General features: G+C 40.8%; 1 protein-coding gene across 2 annotated transcripts in view; it reads left to right on the top strand.

Moving 5' to 3' along the window:
- Positions 1 to 1,639: 1,639 nt before the first annotated feature.
- GARIN1B (golgi associated RAB2 interactor 1B) overlaps positions 1,640 to 13,179 on the top strand; it is a 20,284-nt gene continuing 8,744 nt past the window's right edge. Inside the window, exons 1-3 of one of the 2 annotated variants that reach the window (XM_086395754.1) lie at positions 1,640 to 1,828; positions 7,585 to 7,769; positions 9,266 to 9,518. In XM_086395754.1, the coding sequence (XP_086251880.1) occupies positions 7,633 to 7,769; positions 9,266 to 9,518 (390 nt within the window). In that variant the 5' untranslated portion in view covers positions 1,640 to 1,828; positions 7,585 to 7,632. Of the gene's footprint in view, positions 1,829 to 6,087; positions 6,389 to 7,584; positions 7,770 to 9,265; positions 9,519 to 13,179 lie in introns of those variants that run through there. The other variant, XM_086395753.1, reaches the window with a different exon arrangement.

The following is a 13,179-nucleotide window of genomic DNA, read 5'->3' as shown; positions in this document are numbered from 1 at the left end:
CCCCAGGCATTTTTTTAACTTCAGAATAATGCCCCACCAACCAATTGATTGTTTGGGACCTCACTTGTCTGTCTATAGTGGAGTTCTACTGCTTTTCAGTACCTAGTTCAATACACCTTCAAGGGTATTTTTTTGTTGTTACAGCTGCATTCTAAGTCTCTGATTAGATTTCATTATTTTCTGAGTAAAAGTTTCTGATTAGATTTCACTGTGACTTTCACAAGTTGTATGCAAGAATTTACCTATTGGAATATATATTTTTATTATACTTTTTTCCTTTTACATGACAGGCTAACACATTGATCTTTTTCTTTTTCTCTTTCTTTTTTTAAGTTTTTATTTTGAGTTGGAATATAGCCAATTAACAATGTTGTGATAGTTTCAGGTGAAAAGCAAATATATATATATACACATATATATATATGACTCAGCCATATATATATATGTATATCCATTCTCCCCCAAACTCTGCTCCCTTCAGGCTGCCACATAAGATTGAAGCACATCGATTTCTTAAAATTACATATGTATATATTTCTATAAGGATATAATCACTGAATTTTATTTCAGAACAGCAAAAGAGGTATTATAAAAAATATTTACCATAAAAAGGGAACTTGAGTCTAACAAGGTTGAGGCCATCATATTGGAATATTGACCTTCCAGATATTTTCTGGTTGACTTGATGATACTTGAACAGATAACAACTTTTAGCTTACTTTGCTATGTCCACTTTCTCCTGCTCTCTCCTCACCCTGGGGCTGCTCCCAGAGGCTCCTTTGTTCTGCTGATCCCACACCTTCTCTTTACCTATCAGAGAAAAAAGTTCCTGACAGCATCAGTTGCTCCCTGGTACCATCCCAGGAGGCCCACTGCTCCCTCCTAGGCTCCCTCCCACCCCTTCCCAGTCCCCCAGCTCCATCTTGCTTGTTCTACCCTCACTTCAACACACTTAACATATCCAATCTCTTCTGGACTGTCTGTCCAGGTGAGATCCTGGGCTGTGCTCTGTCTCCTGATGGCATTTTAAATGTTCTTTTCTCTAGCTGGAGATGCATCCTGTTCTCATGGAATAATCTTTGTCAGTTCAGCTGGAGATCTGAAAAATGGTGAGCCTAGCTGAGCTTTTCTGCCTCTGCAGAGACAGTGTTGTGATCAATAAGGGCTTCTACTCTTGAAGATTTTCCTTATTGCTGTATCCCCAAAGCTTATTACTCATCTCTCTGGTTGTCTCTCTCCTGTTGGGGGTGGCAGGTAATCTGTGAGAACACACACAATTATATTCACTTGCTTTCTTTATTATCAGGCCATACCCAGATTTTATGTTTTCCCTATCCTTTGACCACCATTTAACCTCTTTCCTGGTTAGACTGTCAATAGTTAAAATTTTGCTATTAAAAAATATTATGTATTTACTGTGGGTGTCAGAGGGAGTAATTCTGTGACATGGCTTCTTTGCAGAGGTTGCTGATAATCCATCAGTATCCTTCATCTTTAAATAATAAGTAATAGAACTTTCCAGTTCTACATGGACTCACGTTCACTCAGCTAAAAAATCTACATTTCCCAGCTTCCCTTGTAGCTGGGTGTGGTCATGTGACTGAATTCCAACCAATGGGATGTGAGCAAAAGTGATTATGTCATTTCCAGGTCTTGCCCTTAAAAGGAATGAGTGTACACTCCCTTTCTCCCTCTTCTCAATGGCCAGGATGCAAACATTGATGGCAGGAACTGAAGCAGTCACCTTGGAACTCAGAGATGGAAGTCACGTATTGAGAATGGCAGAGATACTCTACCAGCTGTAGACTACATTCCTTTGGACTACTATGTAAGAGAGAATAAAAATTCTGCTTAGTTTAAGTCACTGTATTTTGGGGTCTTCTGACTACCTATTTTATGCTCTAAGCTTCATGTTACTACCATTACCCAGGAACCTGTCCTTCTTACTTGTACTTATTTGTGTTTTCTTAGTTCAAGTTTTATGATTTCTGTCTTCCTTTTAAAAACTTTTAAACTGTTAGATAGTGGGTCATCTAATTTTTTTTTTCAAAGAATCAGCTTATGGTTTTCCTTATTCTAGAGTGCTTAGAGTTTGAAGATTATTTTTGCTACCTTTACACTTGAATTAATTTCTAGCCACTTATGGAATTGTTGAGTCACATCCTTTCCTCCTCAACATTCTTTCTACATTGTTCCATTGTCCTATGCCATCTAAAACTGCTGAAAAGAAGTCCAAGGTCAGTCTCATTTTCTTCTTGGTAGATGGTCTGCTGCTTCTGCTGGGATGTTTATAGTAGGAAGCTTTTGTTATCCCTAAGATTTAGGAACTTCACAAGAGCTATTCTGATTTCAATAGTCTCTTTACTCAATTTACCTGGAATATAGGAAATTCTGTTCACTTGCCAAGCTGAGTCTTTTTGTTTCAGAAATGGCTTTTCTTTTATGCTTGTGACTACTTTTTCAATTTCATTTGTTCCCTCTTCATCAGGACTCTAGCTGTATGTTGGATCAATATAAACATCTCACATAGCTACCATTTTCTTTCTAATCATTTCATCTGTTTGTACTTCTCTTTTATGTCTGTGTGATATTCTCACATCTGTTATCCATGGCACTGACTCACTTTTCTGTTATAGCAACTCTACTTCTTGTGGTTTCTAATGTGACTTTCAGATAGTGTATTTTTCTTCTATTTCTTTCCTTACCTTTCCAAGTCTCCTTTTCATATAATTTTGGTATCTCTGAATTTTTGTTTCATAGGGTCTCATATTGTATTCAGTTAGAGTGATACTTTTCAAAGAACTTATTCTATTTTCTGAAATCATTTTTCTTCTGATGTGTATTCTTTATATGTATTTTTCTACTGACATTCTTTGGGAGAGGAGAATAGTATCTCACGTAGATCCCATGGTAGCTCTTTACTAAGAAATAGTGACTAGTACTTGAATCCATTTGCCCTTGAGATATAACTTCTATTTCATAGGAAATGTAGTAGCTAGAGAAGAAAGCTAACACAAGGGAAAACCAGAGAAATACAGAAGGACATTCTGTAGGACAACTGACTCAATTGTTTCCACTGGTAAGTGTTCTAAAAAAGGGACTGGACGAGATTAAGCTTAACAGGTATTAGGGTCCTTGATTGGATACTGATATGGATAAACCAGCTAAGAATAATTGGAAAAATTTTAATATGGCCTGGAAACTAAATGAGATGAGATAAAATAACTAAAACACAAAGGTAGAAAGTGTTGCCTAAACAAAACAGGGATAAAAATGTTATAAAACCATTTTTACAGTATGATCTCATTTTAGTACACACACAGGTAGCTGTTACAGTGAGTGATATTCTCTAGGTGGTAGGAATATGCTATTTGTTTTTAAGCTTGTCTGTATTTTCTAATATTCTACAAGTACATATACTTTTTATGTAATATTTTTTTTTTAATAGTGACACATATTTAAAATTGGAGAAGGGAATGGCTACTCACTCCAGTATTCTTACCTGGAGAATTCCATGGATAGAGGAGCCTGGCGGGCTATAGTCCATGAGGTCACAAAGAGTCAAACATGACTGAACAACTAACACTTTACTTTTATATTTAAAATATTTACCATGGAGATAATAAAGCTTAAGTTTCAAGGTCCCTTCTCATGTGCCCTTCCAAGGTCTAGGAGGACATCCCTCCAACAGTTTTGTACCATGCACTTTTGTAGGATTTTTAAATCTCATTTTTCATTTCTCTAGCATTTTTAAATTGTGGTAAAGACACATAATGAAAAGTTCACTCTTTTAACCATTTAGGTTTACAGTTCAGCGGTAGTGCATACCTTCACATTGTTGTGCAAATATCATCACCACTCATCTCCAAGGCTTGGTCATCTTTCCAAACTCAAATTCTGTACCTGTTAAACAATAACTCTTGACAAACCCCTCTCTCCAGTCTTTTTATTTTTAAGAATCTCCAAAACTGTATAAGCTTTAAACTCCACAAAACCTGGGCCTAGCCTCAACTGACAACCAGATATCCTAGTCATTCTTGAGAAAGCTTTTGAAATGATACCTAACCCTGACAAGGTGACTTTAACCTCAAACCAAAGGACAATCAACATATGCAAGGAGACTCTCACCAAAGTGCTCATCAGTAAATGTGCAAAACTCAATAATTGTGACAACGTCAACAGTGTATACACATAAAAACAAAACCAGTGAATGTTACTAGAATATACATTAAACAACTTTTTCCAAAAGTTACTTGTTTGTCATTCTTAAGGTCCAATTTTATTGTAAAGTTAAGCCTATTTTCTTCATTACTTAGAATTATTGGTAAATAGTACCATAACTTCCTGTAAAATTAGTCCAGAGGAGTATATAGGCATTTTATATAGTTCTATCAGCTATTTTTTAAGCCTGATTCAAAATCAAAGAAACCTTTATTTCTTTCATACTTAGAAGAAGTTCGAAGTAAGAGTCCAGGACTAGTATAATTTTATGATCCTCAAGGAACTGAAGCCCTTTTATCTTGCTATGCTACCATCCTTAGCATGCCAATTCATGGCCCAGTAGGGTTGCTCAAGCTCCAGCCATCAAGTCTATATTCCAGTCTGAAGGGAAAAGTGAGTGAAAAAGAGCACACCCCCTTCCCATGATGATTCCTTACAGAAATTTCATCCAACTCCTGATCTTGCATCATTTTTGCCCTATAGCCTTAGCTAGCCGAGACAGAGGCCAGGAAACACAATCTTCATTCCACAAACTCATGCCAACTAAAAACCAGACGCTCAATTACTAGAGACCCAATGGTCAAATATATCCAAACCATACATCTAAGCTTTACTGCAGCATGTAAGCTTTAGCTGTGAAAAGCATCGTATCAGTGTACTAATTATCATCACTTTTTACTGCGTGTTGTTTCCAGGGAAATGTAAACCACAGGATGTGGTCTCTGACCCCATCCCTAGAGAATGTTACCATAGAAGACGTTTCCCCACACGGTAAACAAAGGAAAACAAGGAACGTGAGGGTAGAAGTTGTTGTACCCATGAGAGAGCCTATAGAGCTGGAGCATAATAGAAACAACCAGAGGGGGGTGATGGAATCAGCAAAGGAAAGCCTCGTGACCTTTCAGCCTTCTCCCTGGCTTGATAATGAAATACAGAAATAAACCTCCCCGCTTGTACTTTGCATATTTTGGTTGTCATATTGCTTTTCTAAATTGATTGCATTTGACCTTGATGAGGGAATTTACCTTGGTGGTTAACAGAGTCTGGAATTTTGTTCAAACTAGGATTTCTCCCTGAAATAGTGGTAGTGGTCAGTAGGAGTGGTGGTCAGTCTGCTGGGTTCTTTGCCTCTTATCTAACTGCCCCAAGATCTGGGCTCTTTTTTCCTCTCTCTGGCTCAGCGATGAGGCAGGCTCCCTCTCTGAGAAAAAGCAGGGCGTGTTGATCTAGCAGAGCGGCTCATTGGGATTCTGTTCCTCTCAGCTGGCACCCCCACCCAGCCAGCCTCTGGGTAAGAAACCACTTATTCCTACTGTTCTTCAGTTTGACTTCCTTAGGGAAATTAGCCCCACAGAAGTAGCCAGACAGTGGTAGCAAAGTATAGAGCAGGCACCTACAGTCCTGCAGCTTCTCCCAGAACCAGCAGAGGCTACTGCAGATAGACCAGGGCACATGGGGCCCACATGGTACAGAACTCAGGAAAACTGTTTTAATCAACCACCGCCCTTAAAACTCTTTGGGGGTAGGTCACATTTGGAGTAAGGGAGGCTTGAAAGGCAGGGAGGGGACTTTCCTCTTAACAGCGGAAGGAGCTTCTTAACAGTGGAAGGAGCTTCCTAACAGCCTTCCTTTTCTGCTTTGTGCCTGGGTCAGCAAGTTCTAGGGGAGCTGTGTCCTCAGGTCCCAAGGGGGCTGGGGCCTGTCGGGGCACGCAGCAAGCTGTGAAAGCACTCTGGAGGAAAAGGGAGGCTCCTCTTCATTTCCCTTTCCCGCAGGCCTGCCCTGGTTTTTCATGATGTCATCCATTCATCATTGTGAGCTGATTGGTGGCCCCAGGCCTTGGCTGGCTGCCCAAGGCCAGGAGGGAAGAAAGAGGACCCAGGACAAATGCGCAGCAGGCCCCTGACTATGTGCGGAAATGTTGTCATCAGTTCCACATAGAAAGACTTGGAACAAATCGAAGAAGACAGTAAAAGTCACAAGATCCTATCCAACCTTCCCTTCCCTGAATGCCTGGGAAGAATTCAGGGGCCTCTTTCCTGTGGATGGGGAACCAAATCCTGGAGTGGGCCTGGGTGTGGAGGAGGGACTGCTCGGCCAGATGGTTCATTCTCCAGAATTCAACCTGTTTCCTGAATCAGTGGTGTTTGAAAGCAACTTTGTCCAGGTACTCTTGGGCCGCTCCAAATGGCACTCCTTGATTCCTCTAAATCTCTTCCCACAATGTGACGGAGAGTCTGTCCCCGGAACTGGAGTGGAGTGACAACTGAGGCAAAGAGAGGAACCAAAGGCAAGGCTACCCACACCTGACCCTGACATTGCAGAGCCCCAGATAGGCTTTCTCCTGCAGTCACTCTGGAGAGAGAGGTCAAGGGTTCTCTGCTCTGAGGGGAGGGTTTGATCTCTGAATCCCTTAGTTTACTTCATCCTCCAGGCTGTCAGTTCAAAGTAGATGAACAAAAAGGCAGTAAAATGAGATGCTATTTACGGCTTTAGAGCAGAAATGCTGATGGATGAAAGAATAGAAGTGGGGCACCCAGAGAGATCTAGGCTCGGAGTCTGGTCCATTTTTTTCTCGTCAGGGGATGTCATGGTGCAGGTGACCTGCGCACCAGTTTTCTCTGTTGTAAAAGAGGTGGGACTGACCTGGCTGGGAAACATGGGAAGAAAGGCCTCAGTACAGGAGCACTCAGTGCATTTTGTTTCCTTGCCTGGGCTCTCCTTAGGCCAGATGGGACCCAGAATAAGCAGCACTTGGGGGTTACAGGGGCCTGACAGTGAAAAAAAGATGCAGGAGATAATAGGGCTCCCAAGAAAGTGCCAAAGGACAGGTTTTTTAATTAAAAGCCAGGAAATGGTCTGGGGAGGATTCATGGGAAGTGTGACATGTTCAGGGAACCCTTGTGGGCAATTGCTAATATTGGGTTAGTCAAAAAGTTCATCTGATTTTTCCACATCAGCTTAAAAAACCCAAATGAACTTTTTGGTCAACCCACAATAGGCAAAGTAAATATTGTTACAGTTGTTTAACCAATATAGGTTTAACTGTGGTTCCAAACAAGTGATGACTTTGCCCCCACCAGTAGTGGAGCCATGTCTGAAGCCACTGGCCATGTCTGAATGAAGCATTTTGGATTGTCACAGTTTGGGGGTGGGGTTGGGGTGGTCACTGCTATCTGCAACTATTGGGCAAAGGCCATGGATGCTGTTAAACACCTTACAACACACAGGAGAGCCCACTCCCCCCAAACAAAGAATTATCCAGCCCCAAATGTGAACAGTGCCGAGTTTAAGAAGCTCTCTCGTGAAACATGCTGCTGCTCCTGCCAAACGCTCAGACTGTGCTGGGGGACTGCTTTGCAGGTCAGAAAGGGCAGGGACTGGATAGACATCTACAAAACCTACAACACCATGGCCCTGGGGGTGACCTCCTCCGTGCCCTGCCTGCCTCTTCCCAACATCCTCCTCATGGCCAGTGTCAAATGGCACCACGGGCAGAACCAGACATGGAACAAACCATCCACAACCCCCAAGATCATCCTGAAGAGGTGAGCATCCTGAAGTGGGGCAAAGGGGGAGGCATGTAACATGGACAGGAAGGAGGGCCAGTCTACATCCCCACTTTCCTTCTTGTTGCACTCACTGCACTGAATTCTTAGGAAGTCTCTCTACTTTGGGGCAAGGGACAAGGAAGCCAAGGGGTCTAGGAGATGAAGCATTGGTTGGGAGATGCAGGTTCTAAACCTTATGCAACTGACTAGACTCAAAACCGGAAAAGGCAATGGCAACCCACTCCAGTACTCTTGCCTGGAGAATCCCATGGACAGAGGAGCCTGGTAGGCTGCAGTCCATGGAGTTGCGAAGAGTCGGACACGACCGAGTGACTTCACTTTTACTTTTTACTTTCATGCATTGGAGAAGGAAATAGCAACCCACTCCAGTGTTCTTGCCTGGAGAATCCCAGGGACGGCGGAGCCTGGTGGGCTGCCATCTATGGGGTCGTGCAGAGTTGGACACGACTGAAGCGACTTAGCAGCAGCAGCAGCAGACTCAAAACAATTTTTGAGTTCCAAGTTACTTGATGCATTTCAGTTTTCCTACTGGTAAAGTGAATTGAATGAAGTCTTACTTGGAACTGTAATATTATGTTTGTCCGGGATGCAATGGCCCTTTATTTTTTCAGATTTCCAACTTTTTATTTTGTATTGGGTATAGCCAATTAACAATGTTGTGGTAGTTTCAGGTGAACAGCAAACTGACTCAGCCATACATATACTTGTATCCATTCTCCCCCCATATCCTCCTCCCATCCAGGCTGGCACATAACACTGAGTATAGTTCCATGTGCTATACCCTTGCTGGTTATTCATTTTGAATACAGCAGTGTGCAGTGGCCCCTTTAGATGCTTGAGCCTCTTCAAGTAATTTGCAGGATATCTCAAGAATCTCTAGATATTCCCAGAAGCCCAAGTTAACCTTTCATTGCTCCATGGTGCTTCAATAATAAACCTCTCCGTTATGTTCTAAGCACCCCCTACAGCAAGTGCATCCCAGTTCAGCTGACTAATCCCAGATCCAAAGCCAGCTCCCTGAACTTTAGCTCCTTTGGGAAGAGTAATTGGGGCCTTAAGGTCAATGAATGGACAAGCTGGACAGTGAGACCCAGCTCCTATTTTTCTATCAAGAAGAAAATTAAAAATCCCTATGATCCCAGCTACCTTACTCCCAGGCTGCCCTTCTCAAGCAGGATTCAGGGAACACCGGCATGAGAATCGTGGCAGGAAAGGTGGAGGTTAAAATGCAGATTCCAGGGCCCTACCCCAGACCTACTGAATCTGAATCTTTGGGGGTATCTTCAGGTGTCTGCATTTTAACCAAGCTCCCCAGGTGAATCTGATCTCCCTGAAGTTTGAGAACCACTGTGCTAACCATTCACTCCTACCCACCCCCAAAGCCTTGGTCCTAAAGGAGACACTCTTCATTTTAGTGAAGACAGCGTTGGACCATGTGTGTTATCAATGTATGTCTTCCCTTGCGTCTTCAGGATTCTCCCATTGAAGTTTGTGGAGCTCCAGGTCTCTGACCACCTTCAACGTGTCCTGCGTTTGAGGACAGTCACAGAGAAGATATACTATCTAAAACTCCACCCTGACCATCCTAAGACTGTCTTCCACTTCTGGATCCGGCTCATTCAAATTCTGCAGAAGGGCCTGTCCATCACCACCAAAGACCCCAGGATTCTTGTCACTCACTGCCTGGTACCCAAGAATAGCTGCAGTCCCTCAGGAGACTCACAGGTAAGTGGACACTATGGCCTGCTCCAGCCAAGGCCAGAGCTGAGCTGTAGAGCTTTGGTAAGCTGATATGGGAGCACCCTGGGAAGGAGATCCCTGCCTTAGGCCTTTTCTAATCACTTAATTGATTAAAATTCACTCAAGTGTACAGTTCAGCATTTTCAGTAGTTTCAGTTCTGCAACCATCACCACCATATCTATTACCCTAAAAAATTCCCTCATGCCCATTTGCAGTCATTTTGTTCCTACTTTCTACCCTAGGCAACCACTGATCTGTCTTCAAACTCCACTCATATTTCTGAAACATTTCATATACATGGAATCCTATAATATATAGTGTTTTGTGTCTGGCTTCTTTCATTTAGCGTAAGGTTTTTCAAGTTCATTCATATCATAGCATGAGGCCAACTCTATGTTAGAGTCACATATTATCAATAATTTCTTCCTTTTTATTGTGGAATAGTATTCCACTGCATGGATATACCACATTTTGTTTGTCTAATCACCAGTTGATGGACATTTGGATCATTTTCATGCATGCGTGCTCAGTCCTGTCCAACTCTTTGAGACCCCATGGCCTGCATCCCACCAGGCTCCTCTGTCCATGAAATTTTCCAGGCAAGAATACTGGAGTGGGTTGCTCTTTCCTCCTCCAGGAGATCTTCCTGGCCCAGGTATCGAATCTGCATCTCCAGTATCAGCAGGCAGATTCTTTACTGCTGGGCCACCTGGGAGACCTTTGGATTATTTCGTTTGGGCCTATTATGAATAATGCTGCTGTGAACATTTGTGTACAAGTTTTTGTATAGATGTATGTTAGGGTATGTTTTCATTTGTTGTGGGTAGATTCCAAGAATTTGGAATTGCTGAGTTATATGATAAGTTTGTGTTTAAACAGGCAAACCTTTTTCCAAAGTGACTATACCATTTACATTCCCACCAGGAATGTGAGAGGGTTTTGCTTTCTCCACATCTTCACCAACAATGATATTATCTTCTTAATTAAAGCTATTCTAGGGGATATGTTGTGTTTTTAATTAGGATTTCCTGTCAAGAAACTTTTCATAGACTTGTTAACCATTTATATATATTCTTGGTGAAATTTCTATTCAAATCTTTTCTTATTAAAAAAAATTTTTTATTGAGTTGTAAGAGCTCTTTGCATATTATGGATATAAGTCCTTTATCAGATATATGACTTGTAAATGTTTTTTCCCAGTCTGTGAGTTGTCTTTTCATTTTCTTAATGATGTTTTCTAAGGAGCAAAACTTTTAAATTTTGATGAAGTGCAGTTTATCAATTTTTTCTTTAATAGATCTTTTATCTAAAAACTCTTTGTTCAACCCAAAGTCACAAAAAATATGTTATCCTATATTTTCTTCAAGAAGTTGTATAGACTTCTTTTAAAAAAAAAAAAATTTTTTTTTTGGCCACATCATGTGGCATGTGGGATCTTAGTTCCCCAGCCAAGAATTGAATATGAGCCCCTGCCATTTGAAACATGGAGTCTTAACCACTGGACCACCAGGGAAGTCACTAGACTTAGCTCTTACATGTAGGTCTTTGATCCCTTTTGAGTTAATATTTTTGTATGATGTGAGGTAAGGGTACATTTTTAAGTAATTTTTTTTTTTTTTGGCATGTGGATGTTATAACAATTCTAGTACCATTTGTTAAAAGACTATCCTTCCCATGTTGAATTGTCTTGGCACTGGACCATAAACGTAAGGATTTATTTCTGGCTTCTCAGTTCTGTTCCATTGATCTGTTTGCTATTCTTGTGCCAATACCACAATGTCTTGATAAATGAAGCTTTATGGTAAGTTTTTTGAAACCTCTGAATTTTAATTTTTGAAATTGGGTGTTGTAAATCTTCCAATTTTGCTCTTTTTCAAATTGTTTTGGAATAGCCAAATCCAGATCCTTTGCATTTCCATGTAAATTTTAGGATCAACTTGCCAATTTCTGCAAAAAAAAAACAAACAAACCTGCTGGAATTTGGTAAGGACATGTTGAATTTATACAACAATTTGGGGAAAATTGCCATCTTGACAATATTGAGTCTTTCAGTACATATGTATACAAAGTCTTTCCATTTATATCAATCTAATTTCCCTTAGCAATGTTTGCAGCTTTCAGTTTATAAGTTCTGCACTACTTTTGTTCAATATATTGCTAAGTATTTGATTGTTGTTGATATTATTGTAAATGGAATTGTGTTGTCTTAACTTTGTATCACTTATTGAAAGTATATAGAAATACAATAGATTTTTGTGTATTGTTGTTTATTAGCTGTATTAGTTTTCATGGATTCCTTAGGATTTTCTACATATATGCATATTCCTGTTATCTGCAAATAAATACAGCTTAATTTCATTTCTCATTTGGATCCATTTGTTTGTTGCTTATTGCATTAGTTAGAACCTTCAGTACAATGTTTAATAAAAGTAATAAAAGCAGACATCCTTGCCTCATTCCAGGTATTAGGGGGAAAATATCCAGTTTTTCACTAAGTATGATATTAACTATGGGATTTTTGTAAATGCCCTTTATAAGATAGAGGAAATTCCTTTCTATTCCTTGTTTATTAAGAGTTTTTTTTATCATGAATGGGTATTATATTTTGCCAAATGCTTTTTCTCTGTCTACTAAGATGATCCTATTGTTTGTTCTTTATTCTATTAATATAGTATATTGTTGTTGTTTAGTTGCTAAGTTGTGTCCAACTCTTTGCAACCCCATGGACTGTAGCCTGCCAGACTCCTTTGTCCAGGTCCATAGGATTTCCCAGGCAAGAATACTGGAGTGGGTTGCCATTTTCTTCTCCAGGGGATCTTCCCAACCTAGGGATAGAACCCAGGTCTCCTGCACTGGCAGGTGGATTCTTTACCACTGAGCCAACAGGGAAGCCCATATATTATATTACTTTAATTCTTAGATGTTAAACCAGCCTTGTATTCCTGCAATAAATTCTGTTACATTACGATGTGTATGATCCTTTCTATATAGTTTGATTTGGTTTGCTAGCATTTTGTTAAAAGAGTTTTGCACCTACATTCGTTAGAGATATTGGTCTGTAGTGTTCTTGTGATAGCCTGGCTTTGGTATCAGAATAATACTTGCCTTATTGAGTAATTTAAAAAGTGTTCCTTCCTCCTCTGTTTCTGAGTTTTTGAAGAATTGATGTTACTACTTCTTTAAATATTTGATAGAAATCAGGGAAGCCACCTGGGCCTTTTTGCCTCAGGCCTTGGAGTCTAATGAACTGAAGCCTGACGTGAGCTACAACATAAGCTCCACAATGGCTGAGATTTTTATCTGTTTTTTTCACTGAGATTCCCCAGTGCCTGGCAAATAGTTGATGTTCAGAAAATATTAATATTAAATGAACGTGAGCAGGTGGTGCAGTGGTAAAGAATCTGCCTGCCAACCTGGGAGATGCAAGAGATACGGGTTTGATCCCTGGGTCAGGAAGATCCCCTGGAGGAGGAAATGGCAACTCGTTCCAGAATTCTTGCCCGGAAAATTCTATGGACGGAGGACCCTGGTGGGCTACAGTCCATGGGGCCTCAGAGTCTGACGTGACTGAGCATGTGCGCACACACACCCCCCCACACAACCAGAACATCCAAGGGGCATCACAGGCAACAAGAAAAGAGGCAA

The sequence above is a fragment of the Bos grunniens genome, chromosome 4 (genome assembly GCF_055505025.1).
Source record: "Bos grunniens cultivar Pamir isolate PY7600 chromosome 4, Bosgru_T2T1.0, whole genome shotgun sequence".
Classification (NCBI taxonomy): domain Eukaryota; kingdom Metazoa; phylum Chordata; class Mammalia; order Artiodactyla; family Bovidae; genus Bos; species Bos grunniens.
This window is presented reverse-complemented; position numbering and strand designations above follow the sequence as displayed.